Here is a 12259-nt window from a genome sequence, read left to right on the forward strand (position 1 = left end):
TCCTCCTGTCCCTGTTCCCTGGAGCACAGCCCGACCCCCCCGGCTGTCCCCTCCTGGCAGGAGCTGTGCAGAGCCACAAGGTCCCCCCTGATCCCCCTTTTCTCCAGACTGAGCCCCTTCCCAGCTCCCTCAGCCCCTCCTGGGGCTCCAGACCCTTCCCCAGCTCTGATCCCTTCCCTGGATATGCTCCAGCCCTTCCATGTCCCTCTTGTCCTGAGGGGCCCAAATGCCACTTGTGAGGAGGGACTGGCACTCACAGGCAGCAAATCCAGGGCTGAACCTTCTCTGTTCCCCTTTCACAAAAACACAGCTGCCACTAAAGCCCCTGGGGTCCCCACAATGCCACCCACTCACCCCAGGATTAGGGAGAATGGCACTCCCCAGTTGGTTGACTTCAATCTCTAGTCCAAACCCAAGAAATTAATAAATCTGTGAGTTAACAACCTCTGCTTCCAGCCGTTCTTTATTTCCCCTCTGCCCAGCCCTCAGGGCAGTCACACTCATCAGGACAGTCCCACTCTGGCGTGGCAGCACAGCGTTCCAGGAGACACCACAGCTTTAGGCACCGCTTTTCCCTCTGAACTACGTAAAATTCAGCATTTTAAAGCAAATGGAGACCTGGTGCCACCCCACATCCCTGCTCACCTGGGGACAGGTAACAACTGCTCAGCTGCCTGTCACTCCCAGGCCCCTGGCCTGCTGCAGGGGTGTCACCACAGCTCAGGGGGACAGTCACTCACCAGGTGAGTTCTGAGCCACCAGCCAAACCCCTGGCTGGTTTGTGGGCTGGCACAGGTCACACACAGGGCACAGGTTCATGCAACAGCCTCGGGACTCAAAGGGTGCAAGCACAGCAATGCCAGGGACAAGAGAGCAGCTGGATGGCCCCAGAGCCAGTCCCAGAGCCAGAGCAGCCCAGGGAGCTCCCAGGTGACACCCTGAAGCAGCACTGGTGCAGCAGGTCTGTCCCTGGAACTGGTTTTAGTGGGGCCAGGAGGATGCCCAGAATGCTGGAGTAGCAGCATGGAGGAAACACTGAAATCTTCAGCTCCTGTGTCTGGTCTCTGCTTCACAAAGACATCTCAGTCCCACCTTCTGCAAGCACAGCAGAGAAATGACAGCTTCTTCCTAAACGTCCAGGTTTGATCCTGCCCAGCCTCGAGTCGCACACCAACACTTGCACAATGATCTGCAGGTGACACGTGACAGCTTGAGAGACAGCAAGAGGAGGATAAATATTCTTCATCATAATATAAATATGCTGTAGAACATCTCAACAAGGGCAAAGTGCTTTTTTTTTTCCATTAATTAAAACAAAAAAAACTAAGTAAAACTTGTCTCAACCACGACAGAAGATTTGACTCCTAAAACATCTGAATGGTCTAAGTGACACTTGAAGTGACATTAAAGTGATGATTAAAGTGATGCAGGCAGGGCTCAGTCCTTGGGCACTCTGAAGTTGTCCTTCTCTTTCCTGATGGCCCCCATGGCCCGCACAGGGTCGCTCTCCCCGGCGTGGTCCTGGACTGACTTCTCCCTGCCAGGAGGGAAGAGCAGGGTCAGGATGGAATCCCAGCTGTGGAGGCACCAGGGTCAGGGCTCAAGGCTGCACTTCAGCATCAGAGACTGGGCTTTGGCACAGCTCTCAGGCCTGGCTTGAAGGCTCAGGAGGAAATGGCACTTTTGTGCCCCGGCAGCCTCCATCTGCTGGGTGAAGGAACAGCACACAACAAAGCCTGCTCTGTCTCCCGAGTCAGGGAACGACGCTCAGCACAACCCCCAAATCCAGGATCCTTCTGCCAGGACAGCCAGTGAGAGCCTTGGAAGCATCCAGACAGGACTGTGGGAGGCACTGGGACAGCCCCTCCTGCCCACAGCCCCCCAGCAGCAGGGCCTCCCTACCTCACTCTCATGAAGGGGTTGTAGGTGAACTCCTCGGCGATGGTGGAGGGGATGGTGGGCTCCCCACTGTCGTACTGGGCCTGCAAGGAGGGACACAGAGCTGCTCCAGCAGCAGTGCTGGGCAACAGGAGTGTCCTGCACAGAACACGGCAGGGAACTCCTCCCCCAGACAGCAAACTGGGCACAGCCAAACCCCGCTCCCCTGCAACGCAGCACCCTGCAGCTCCTGGCTCTTCACTCCCTCTGCTCCTCCCCAGCGTGGTCTCCTCTCCTCCACCTCCTCAGCAGGGCTCTGTGTGCAGGGGAAGGAAAGCAGCTCACCTTGGCCCAGGCCAGCTTCTCCTGGATGCTGGGGTTACCGGGCTCCACGTGCCGAGCAAACTTGAGGTTGTTGATGGTGTACTCGTGGCCACAGTAAACCCTCTGGGAAGAGGAAGGGACAGTGACACTGGGGACTCCAAAGGCACCAAGGGGGAGTGCCAGGTGCCACCAGCACAGCAGGAACAACACACCCAACCCAAGACCCCACGCTGGAGACAGGCACAAGTGCCAGGACTCAGCAGGCAGGACAAGCTGCCAGTTGAACAGATGAGAGAGCCCCATGTCCCAGCTCAGCAGCCTTTAATAACCAGCCCCTGCTCCTTCCCCCACAAAGCACAAACACATTTGGGACAGGCAAATCCTTTCCAGAGCACTGCAGCTATCCAGAATTCCTGTAGGCATTCAGTCCTTGCACACACCAGAGAGCCTCTCTGAGCAGCAGCACTCCCAGGGTGTTTCTCCACACTGTGCTGGTTTGGGCTGGCTCACTCACACAAAAGGAGAGGTTTGTACCGTTCTGGGGTCCAGGCTGCCCAAAATCTCAATCAGAGCCTTGTACATCTCGTCCGGGGTGCCCTCGAAGAACTTCCCACAGCCAGCCACGAACAGGGTGTCACCTGCAGGGGTGACGTGCCATCAGGCCCACAGCAGCCTGCCCACAGCCAGCCTGAGGGCTCAGCCCTGCCACTGCTGCCCCAGCACAGCAGCAGGAGCACGGGGACAGCCAGGCTGTGCCACGTCAACCCTGGTGGCAAACGTGGCTGCTGAGGCAGGAAATCTCCCCAGGCACCTCCTGCCAGCACCTCCAACCTCAGGGCAGCCCCTGTCCCCTGCTGTCCCTCCTACAGGGGACAAGGAACACTTGTTCTTTGCTGTGAAAATGAACAAAGATGAGTCGCCTCTATTTTCTCCCCAGTGCTCCCTAAAATTCTTGTTTGAGCCTCCTTCTCTTCCATGCAGGAGCTTCTGTGAGCTCTGGGATGAAGCACAGCCCCAGGGAAGGGGAATCCTTCTCCCCAAACCAGGATCCAGGCCCTGGCCACCAGCAGTGGAGCACCAGCCCCCTCTGACTCCTCTATTCTCTCCTCTCTCTGCTGTCAGATGCGAGCACAGATACATGGAAAAGCAACAGGGTCTGGGATCAGCCAGTTTGGCCTGAGACAGGAAACCAACAGCTCTTTTATCCAGGAAAAAAAAAAAAGGCTGGATGTAGGACTCATCCAGGGCTCGCTCTTGATGTTGCCTGCAGGGTGTGCAGCCCTGGCTGACAAATCCAGAGGGGCTTCCCCAGCTCCACCTACAACTCCTGCTTGGAAAGGGGAGCAAGACGTGGATGTTAAGCAGCTGCCCTGGCAGGAAGGGAGGGAAGCACATCCAGAGCCAGAGGCACCCAGGCAGAGGGGGAGCTTCTATTTTTGCAAGGGGACCTCCCAACTCCTCACCTGTAAAAACTGCAGGTGGCTCGGAGCTATTTGGCTTAGTCACATAATAACAGATGTGTCCCGAGGTGTGACACGGCGTACTGAGGCATTTCACACTTAGAGATCCCACCTGGGAAGAAGGCAGAACACTACAGCTGAAGCTGCAATTGCACGGTTAGGAAAGAACTGCTACTCTTAGTGCTCTAAGGGTCCTAAATCTGCCCCAGTCTGGCCAGGAAGCACCAGCTCTGCTCCTGGGAGAGAGCTCCAAGCAGGTGTCCTGACAAAGGGAACTGCCAGATCCTTTCATTTCCATGCACAGGGACTCCAAGCCTGGTTGGCAGCAAGAGCCAACAGAGAATCCTAAACAAAGCTGATGGAGCGTGAAAAAAGCTCCAAAGAGAAATGGAGCTGAAGGGGAGAAGGGGATGGCACTGAGGAAAAGGCAAGGATTAATCACAGCCTCATCTGCCCACCCTCCAGTGCTGCTGCCCCTCCCAGGGTGCACCCGGGGCCAGCAGTGCCCTTCACGCCTGCCTGCACCTCTCCCAGCAGTGCTGGCACCTGCCAGCTCTCCTGCAAGCAGCCAGGGACAGCCACGCAGGCAGCTGGCACTGCCCTCCTCACCCACACGCCAGCTGCCATCCCACAGGAACGCCTGGATCTGTTCAGTGCTCCAGGCAGAGCACAATCCCTGCCCTGTCACATTGTCACTGTCCTGTCACACAGCCCCTGTCACACTGTCCTGTCACACAGCCCCTGTCCTGTCACACAGCCCCTGTCACACAGCCCTTGTCACATTGTCACTGTCCTGTCACACAGCCCCTGTCACACAATCCCTGCCCTGTCACATTGTCACTGTCCTGTCACACAGCCCCTGTCACACAATCCCTGCCCTGTCACATTGTCACTGTCCTGTCATACAGCCCCTGTCCTGTCACACAGCCCCTGTCACACAGCCCTTGTCACATTGTCACTGTCCTGTCACACAGCCCCTGTCACACAATCCCTGCCCTGTCACATTGTCACTGTCCTGTCACACAGCCCCTGTCACACTGTCCTGTCACACAACCCCTGTCACACAATCCCTGCCCTGTCACATTGTCACTGTCCTGTCACACAGCCCCTGTCACACAATCCCTGCCCTGTCACATTGTCACTGTCCTGTCATACAGCCCCTGTCACACTGTCCTGTCACACAGCCCTTGTCACATTGTCACTGTCCTGTCACACAGCCCCTGCCCTGTCACACTGTCCCTGTCACACTGTCCCTGTCCTGTCACACTGCCCCGTCACACCATCCCTGCCCTGTCACACTGTCCCTGTCACACTGTCCCTGCCCTGTCACACTGTCCCTGTCACACAGCCCCTGTCACACTGTCCCTGCCCTGTCACACTGTCCCTGTCACAGTCCCTGTCCTGTCACACAGCCCATCACACTGTCCCTGTCACACTGCCCCTGTCACACTGTCCCTGTCACACTGTCCCTGTCACACCATCCCTGCCCTGTCACACTGCCCCTGTCACACAGTCCCTGCCCTGTCACACTGTCCCTGTCACACTGCCCCTGCCCTGTCCCACACCTGCTCTGCCCCCAGCTGCACAGGGACACCCAGCATGTCCCACGTCCCTCGGTGCTGTCCTCACACGAGGCAGAGGGGTGGCAGTCACCAGGAAAAGGGGGAAAGCTGCACCCACCACACGCCAGGGGTGTTCAGAGGGACCAGAACTGCCCAGCTCAGCTGGGAACAGGCTGTGCCACCAAGGGGGGGTGCCCTGTCCCTGCAGTCCCCCCCTTTACCTTGAGAGCTGTCAGGTGGGACACCCTCTGGGTCAGGGCCCCCACCCTGCTGTCCCCCCCGTACACGCGCAGCCCCGGCTCCATCTTCACCAGCTTCTCGTTGCCTCCAGCGTGGTCCCTGGAAGGGGAAAAAGGGATTTGGGGAGGGATGAACACAGATTTATTGGTCAGTGGTCAGCTCCAGGTGATCGTTCCTGACCCAGCCCTCTCCCAGGATCTATCACTCCTCACAGCCAAGGACAGGCCATGACAGCAGGAGTGGAGATGGCTTCTCCAGTAATTAAGGCAGTCAGAGGGGGAATCAATCCCCGACAAATCCATCCCCAGCTGGGAAACAGCAGCCTTAGGGGCTCCCAGTCACCTCTCCAGTAACTGGGGCAGGGAGGGAATGGGGTGAGTGGAAAATGTGCAACCCAGCATCCCACAGAACACCAGGGAGCAAGCACACAGACACCCCAGAGCCCTGCTGTGCTGCTGGTTTGTCCAGCTCAGGGCTGGCTGTTTCACTCTCCAGCCACAGAGGTGGCTCCACTCTGACCCACAGGCAGGTTACTACAGCAAGACGTTCGTTTTACACGCCTGGCAGAGCTGATCTGCACCTGTGTGATCCTCCCACCAAGCTGACTGCAGGAGGCCTCAGGTCCTGGCACCTCAGCACCAACGTGCTCCCTCCCACACCCAGTCCCTGCACTGGCTCCCTGGAAAAATCAGGATTTTAAAGGTGAAAGGCACTGACACACAGCTCTGCACAAGGCCTCTGGTCAGAGCAAGGCCAAAGGAATGAGCTCTGATCCTTCTGCTGCTCAGGGATCACCTGGATCCAGGAGAGCAGCAGCTCCTGGCTCTGTGTGAGTGAGGGACCAGGACAGGGTGGTTACCAGTGGTGGTGGGTGGTCAGGACAGTGGTCAGCTTCACGCCGTGCTTTTTGACTGCATCCAAAACCTGCAGGAGGAACACGGGAGGAGAGTTAGACCACGGGACGAGCTGGCAGCACCCCTGGTGGCACTTGGACACGAGGAGTGAGAGCCACAGCAGCTCTGCAGGGAGCTCATCCCACCCAGGCTGGAGGTGGAGGGCAACACAAGAGCTCTGACCCATTTCCCTTTTCTGCCCTACATCAAATTAAGGCCAAAATCCCAAACCAGGTCAGTAATTCCTGGGGGGAGTGAGGGACACAGCAGAATTACAGGGTGAGCCCTGGCTGTCCCTGTGCACAGGCAGCCCCTCCCAGCCTTTCCCCCACCCCTGAGGCAGCGTGGGGCTCGTTCCCTCCTGGAAGGACACCCTGGAAGGCCACCCCAGAGCCAGGGGAGCGTTACCTTCTGGGGCTGCACAGGGTCCACGATGGCAGCCTCCCTGGTGTCCTGGTCGATGAGGAGGTACATGTAGTTGTCAGTGAGGGCTGGCAGGATTTCCACCTTCATGTCGGCCTGGCTCACTGTCTTGGGCTCCCTCAGCTCGTGCTCGCTGTGCAGGAATTTAGCTCGCAGCTGTGCTGGACCTGGGCACCCAAAAACAGCCAAAGCTCAGCCCTGGGAGGGGGACAGGTGGGACAGGGCATGGCAGGTGCCCCAGCTCACAGCACAGCCTGACCTGCCTCCTTTAGACACGAGGAGTGAGGCCACCACGGGACAAAACCTGGTGCCCTCGAGGCTCTGGGTGCTCCACAGCTGCCCTGAGAAGGACAGGACACTGCTTTCCATGCAGGGACAACTCTGCACTCGGATCAGAGAGGAGATTTCAAGGGGCAGGAAAGCAGAATGGAGCCGGCCAAAGGTCAGGCCGGGACAGTGACTTTGCAAAAAAAGGCACAAAAGGCATGTTAGAGCCAAAAAACAAAAAGGAAGGCGGGAAAAAAAAAAAAAATAAAGGAGAAATACAGAAATACACACACTGCTCCAACAGAAATATCTGGTTTGTATTTCTGGGGGAAATGTCATCCTGCACTGCTCATGGAGTAAAAACAGGCTCTCCAAGGGAGGAAGGCTCCCTCACCTGGCCAGGTAACACAGGGCTCTTGCTCATGCCTGCCCTGATGCAACACCAGAGCTTCCGTGTTTGCTTTGGGTTCAATGTTTAATCAGATCCAAGCAGCAAATTCCAGATGCAAATAACCTGGGCTCCACTGCTCGGTGCACAGGCTCTTAAAGAAAGAACCAACCCTGAGAGGTGCTACCACACAAACTGAAGGAAGGGAAGCAAAGACAACGAGGCCTGGCATCCCTGCAGTTCAGAGCTGAGCTCAAACACTTGCAGGGAAAGAGGTGCCAGTCCCTGCAGGTCAGGAACTGCTGTCTGGGCACCCACGAGGTGTTTGCACAACCCAGAGGTGCCTGTGCTGGCTCAGACCCATTTTATTCTGCACCACTGACTCTCCCAAAGGCTCCTGACTTTCCTGCTTGGCCACCTCCCTCCGTGCCACAGGGAGGGGTCCCCGTGCTGGTGCTCACCCCGTGCCACTGTCCCCAGCCTGCCCACCCCTGATAAGAGCAGCTCTGCAGGAGCCCCACAGTCCTGCAGATCTGCTGCTGCTGCCAGCCCAGCCCGGGCACAGGGAGCTGTCAGGGCCTTCTGGCACAATCACCCTGCCCAGAGCTTCTTCCCCTTCCACCTCCACCATCCCTGCTCATGAGGGAAGGGGGAAGCAGTGAAATTAAACATAGTGCTCAAAAAAAACCAAAAAAACAAAAAAAACCAAGCCCCAAAAGACAAAATCAAAATAAAAAACCAAACAAACAAAAAAAAAAAAACCAAAAAACAAACAAACAAAAAAAAACCAAAAAAAACCAAACCAAAACAAAACAAAAACCAAAAACAAAGCACAATGCAACAGGCATGCACTGGGGATTTACAGTATTGGGAGAAGCATCCTACCTGCAGTGCTTCACCGGAGAAGACTCCTTTCAAACAAAGAACATAAAAAAAGCCCTTACTATTCTTTGATGGGGAATAAAAATGCCCAAAAAACAACTGCTCGCCAACAGGGAGAACTTTTGGATGCTGTCAGTCACAAGAGTTATCTATACTGGGTGCTTGTTTGCAGGCCAGACACCAACTAGGAAAAAATACAACCAAACAAAAGGAAACAATCCAACCTTAACTTCAACTCAAAGGAAATATTCACATACTTCAGACGCTTCTTCCCTATGAACCGTCTCTAACCTTGGCCCCGATCCCACAGTCTCTCTGCGTGTGTAATTTGCAATTCTTACCAAACAAACAAACAAGCTGCACCACATAAGGAAATGCTTCCAAACACATAGTTTCAACAAAGGAATGAGAAAACATCCACCAAGAACGAAACTGACGTGCTGTGAGCTGCCATCTGCAGCTCAGGAGCGGCGCAGGGAGCTCCTCACGCACTGCTCGGACCTGTCCAGCCCAGGGGAGCTCCCTGGCGACGCTCAGATCGTGTCACCCACACAGCTCTGCCCCAGAAGTCATTAATGCCCAGTGATTCTCGCTCAGCTTTGTCCCACGTCCCTCCTGACTGCACGCCTGGAGCAGCCACCAGCAGGCTCTGAATCACCCACCGGGGCTTGTGGAGTGGTTCGTGAGCACAGCTGGAGTGGCCGAGGGGAAAGGCTAAAATTGAATTCCACCCGGGCCTGTGGAGTGGTTCATGGGCAAAGCTGGAGTGGCCGAGGGGAAAGGCTAAAATTGAATTCCACCCAGGCCTGTGGAATGGTTCATGGGCACAGCTGGAATGGCCGAGGGGAAAGGCTCTGCAGCTGGAAGTGTTAATGTCAGCTGGGCACTGACAGCAGGCAGGCTCCCTCAGAACCCGGCGGATTCGTGCACTTCCTCCAGAGCGTTTGGGGTTAGTCTCCTTATTACATAAAAGAGTGGAAAATTCCTGTCTCAAGCAGGGCTGTCACTGCACGCCCCACAAGAACCACGTTCACTCTTCACTCTCTGCAGGGGTTTTTGGGATTCCCAGCGAGTTTGTGGCTCCAAGGAATGGTTCCGACCCCAGGGCAGCTCCAGTCCCGGCAGGGTGGAAGGTGCAGCGGCCACCCTGCGGTGCCGGGAGCTGCCAGGGCTCGGTGTGACACTGCCACACTGCAGCGGCACAGCGCCGGCTCTGGCACAGCACCCCGGCGATTCTGGCCCATCACAGCCACGTCTCAACCCCCCAGTGATGCAAAACCACCTGGGGAGACTTCCCAGAGAGCCCAGGACAGGCTTTGAGGATTTAGGCCCGAAATGCAAACGCAAAGCTCGGACAGTCCGGGGTTGGTTCCATCACCGGTACAAGCTGCCACCCGCCCAACCCAGCCCGGCCCCCGTCCTCCTCCCCGAGCACTGACCGGCGCTCCGGGGCTCCGCGGGGCCTCCGCGATGGGCTCGGCACGGCACGGCCCCGCCTGCAGCCGAGCAGGGCTCAGGTCCCGGCCGGGCCGGGCCGTGAGTCAGCCCAAAGGCCGGGCACGCCCGGAGCCGCGAGGCACGGCCCGAGAGCCCCGCACGGCCCCGCACGGCCCTACCGGGGCACACCCGCCGCACGTACCGGCTCGGAGAACGGCCCCGAGGACGGCCCCGGCTGCCAGGGCGGTGCCGAGCCCCCGCCAGCCCCCGCGGAGCATCGTGCACCCCGCCCGGCCCGGTTACCTTGGCTGTCCGCCCCAGGAGGCGGCGGCAGCGCCGGCACGGCCCGGCCCGGCCCGGCCCGGCGTGCGCGGGGGCGGCGCTGCGCCCGCCCGGGCCCGGCCCTCGGCCCGCCCGCTCAGCCCGCGGAGGAGGAGCGGGGAGAAGCGGCGGCGGCGCCGTGCGGGGCCCGGCAAGGACGCAGCAAGGGCGGCCATGGCCACCTCCAAACCGCTGTCCCGCTTCTGGGAGTGGGGCAGGAACATCGTGTGCGTGGGGCGCAACTACGCGGAGCACGCCAAGGAGATGGGCAGCGCCCTGCCCGCCGAGCCGCTCTTCTTCCTCAAGCCCTCCTCGGCCTACGTGCGGGAGGGGTCCCCGATCCTGCGGCCCTACTACTGCCGGAACCTGCACCACGAGGTGGAGCTGGGGGTGGTCATCGGCCGGAGGGCGCGGGCCGTGCCGCAGGACGCGGCCATGGAGCACGTGGCGGGCTACGCCCTGTGCCTGGACATGACGGCCCGCGACACGCAGGAGGAGTGCAAAAAGAAAGGGCTGCCCTGGACCTTGGCCAAAGGCTTCGGCTCGTCCTGCCCCGTCAGTGACTTCGTGCCCAAGGAGAAGATCCCAGACCCGCACAAGCTGCAGATCTGGCTGAAGGTGAACGGGAAGCTGAGGCAGGAGGGGGACACCTCCTCCATGATCTTCTCCATCCCTTACCTGATCAGCTACATCAGCCACATATTCACCTTGGAAGAAGGGGACTTGATTCTCACGGGGTCTCCCAAAGGAGTCGGGGCCGTGGAGGCCAACGATGAGATCGAGGCGGGGATCAGGGACGTGGTGTCCGTCAGGTTCAAGGTGGCACAGGGCACGGAACCCAGGAGCACAAGAGGTGTGTGACTGCCACAGCCCCATCTCCATGGAGCTTCAGCACACCTGCAGTGCAGCCCAGCCTGGAGCAGGTGGAGCCCAGAAGCTCCAGAATCTAAAATTTAATTCCAAAACCATACCTGGGAACTGGCAGCGGAGACATTGGAGAGGGGAATGGGCCTGGCTGTCCTTCTGTGTGTGCTTCTCTTCTGCTGATGCTGTGGGTTTTGCCAGTGTACTGCCTTAAAATAAAAATTACTGATCAAAACAATTCAAAAGATGATATAGGAGCTAGGGCTCAGCCATGCTGTGGAAAATCAAAGGTTTATGTGTAGATGTGCAGCCCTAAATCAAGAGTTGCAGCTTCACAAAGAGTTTCCTCTACAAGAGAAAGATGTTTGATTTTTTGGATTAGTTTTGTGATTTCTCCCTGCTGTTTTCAAACATACAAATTAAAGGAGGATGCCTTTTCCTCCCACTCCAGGGGGCGAAGGCAGCAGGAAGTGTGCCAGATGTTTGGCAGATTGTTTTTTCCTAAACTGAGCTTTAAATGTGTCCTAAAAGTAAAATAATGCAAAAAGATCAAGAATAAAGAACCATATGGGTAAAGATCACCACCAAACTTTTCTTCTGACTGATTTCTATGTATTTTTAGTAAAACCCTAACTGCAGCAGTTGCTGTTACCCAGGGCAGTGCAGCAGTTGGAGTTGTAAGTATTTCCAGCTGCTGAAAGCCACACTGGGTAACTTTCCCCAGTTCCCAACTCCAGCTGATGCAGCACTCCCCCACCGGTTTGCATGACAGCAATTCAACAGAGCGAGTTGTAAAATATAATTTAAAAAATCCTCCCCATGCAAACATCAAAACTTAGATTTTCAAAGGTTGCACAGAACTGGCTCATTTCTAACAAAAACAGATGGATTTTTATTTAACATAAATGCAAAGCACCAAAGCTAAACGCTTCCACGTATCAGAGCCAGATCTTAATAACTGCTAGGAAAAGCTTTGTTTTTAAAAGTGGGGAGTTTTACAGAGAAAATTCCTGCTTCCCAAAGAGAAGCAGCTCTGTGAGAGCAGCACAGTCCAGAGTGCTGCACACCACACTGGGAGAAGAAATTGAAGAATTTCTTTAGAATTTCTTCAGAATTAAAATAGATACTAGGGTGAACAGCTCTGGAAGAGGAAGGATGGAATTAATGTCTGTACTGTTTGCATCTCCTCCTGCCTGTCAAACATTCCCATCTCTGGCAACAGCAGCAGGGCATCATTTGCAGTTTGGTCTCCAGCCCTGGCCATTGACAGAGTTGGGATGAAGTTATTGGAAACATTCCCTGCAGAATGGGAATTGCTGT

General features: G+C 56.6%; 2 protein-coding genes across 6 annotated transcripts; one reads left to right on the forward strand and one right to left on the reverse strand.

Annotated features, from left to right (window-relative positions):
- Positions 1-445: 445 nt before the first annotated feature.
- On the reverse strand, positions 446-10136 carry LOC128815457 (hydroxyacylglutathione hydrolase, mitochondrial). Of its 5 annotated transcripts, none has more exons than XM_053992211.1 (9): positions 10058-10136; positions 6766-6947; positions 6324-6388; positions 5446-5563; positions 3666-3774; positions 2737-2840; positions 2224-2325; positions 1903-1982; positions 446-1537 (listed from the first exon to the last, which is right to left on the reverse strand). In XM_053992211.1, the coding sequence occupies exons 2-9, from the start codon at positions 6868-6870 to the stop codon at positions 1438-1440; spliced, it is 783 nt and encodes a 260-aa protein (XP_053848186.1). In that variant the 5' UTR covers positions 6871-6947; positions 10058-10136; the 3' UTR covers positions 446-1437. The 5 variants fall into 5 exon arrangements, with proteins under 5 accessions (XP_053848186.1, XP_053848184.1, XP_053848185.1 ...); XM_053992209.1 differs by lacking the exon at positions 10058-10136 and adding an exon at positions 9957-10027; XM_053992210.1 differs by lacking the exon at positions 10058-10136 and adding an exon at positions 9757-9929.
- A 45-nt stretch (positions 10137-10181) lies between these two features.
- FAHD1 (fumarylacetoacetate hydrolase domain containing 1) lies at positions 10182-11532 on the forward strand. The gene has a single exon (XM_053992290.1). The coding sequence runs from the start codon at positions 10250-10252 to the stop codon at positions 10934-10936; it is 687 nt and encodes a 228-aa protein (XP_053848265.1). The 5' UTR covers positions 10182-10249; the 3' UTR covers positions 10937-11532.
- The last annotated feature ends 727 nt before the right edge of the window (positions 11533-12259 follow it).

Source organism: Vidua macroura, chromosome 16 (assembly GCF_024509145.1).
Source record: "Vidua macroura isolate BioBank_ID:100142 chromosome 16, ASM2450914v1, whole genome shotgun sequence".
NCBI lineage: Eukaryota > Metazoa > Chordata > Aves > Passeriformes > Viduidae > Vidua > Vidua macroura.

Coding starts and splice junctions, on each gene's coding strand:
- FAHD1 (XM_053992290.1), top strand. CDS start 10,250: ATGGCCACCTCCAAACCGCTGTCCCGCTTCTGGGAGTGGGGCAGGAAC.
- LOC128815457 (XM_053992211.1), bottom strand. CDS start 6,870: ATGAAGGTGGAAATCCTGCCAGCCCTCACTGACAACTACATGTACCTC. Junction 5,564..6,323: donor CTGACCACCCACCACCACTG/GTAACCACCCTG, acceptor TTCCCCTTCCAG/GGACCACGCTGGAGGCAACG. Junction 1,538..1,902: donor AACCCCTTCATGAGAGTGAG/GTAGGGAGGCCC, acceptor CCCTCCTGGCAG/GGAGAAGTCAGTCCAGGACC.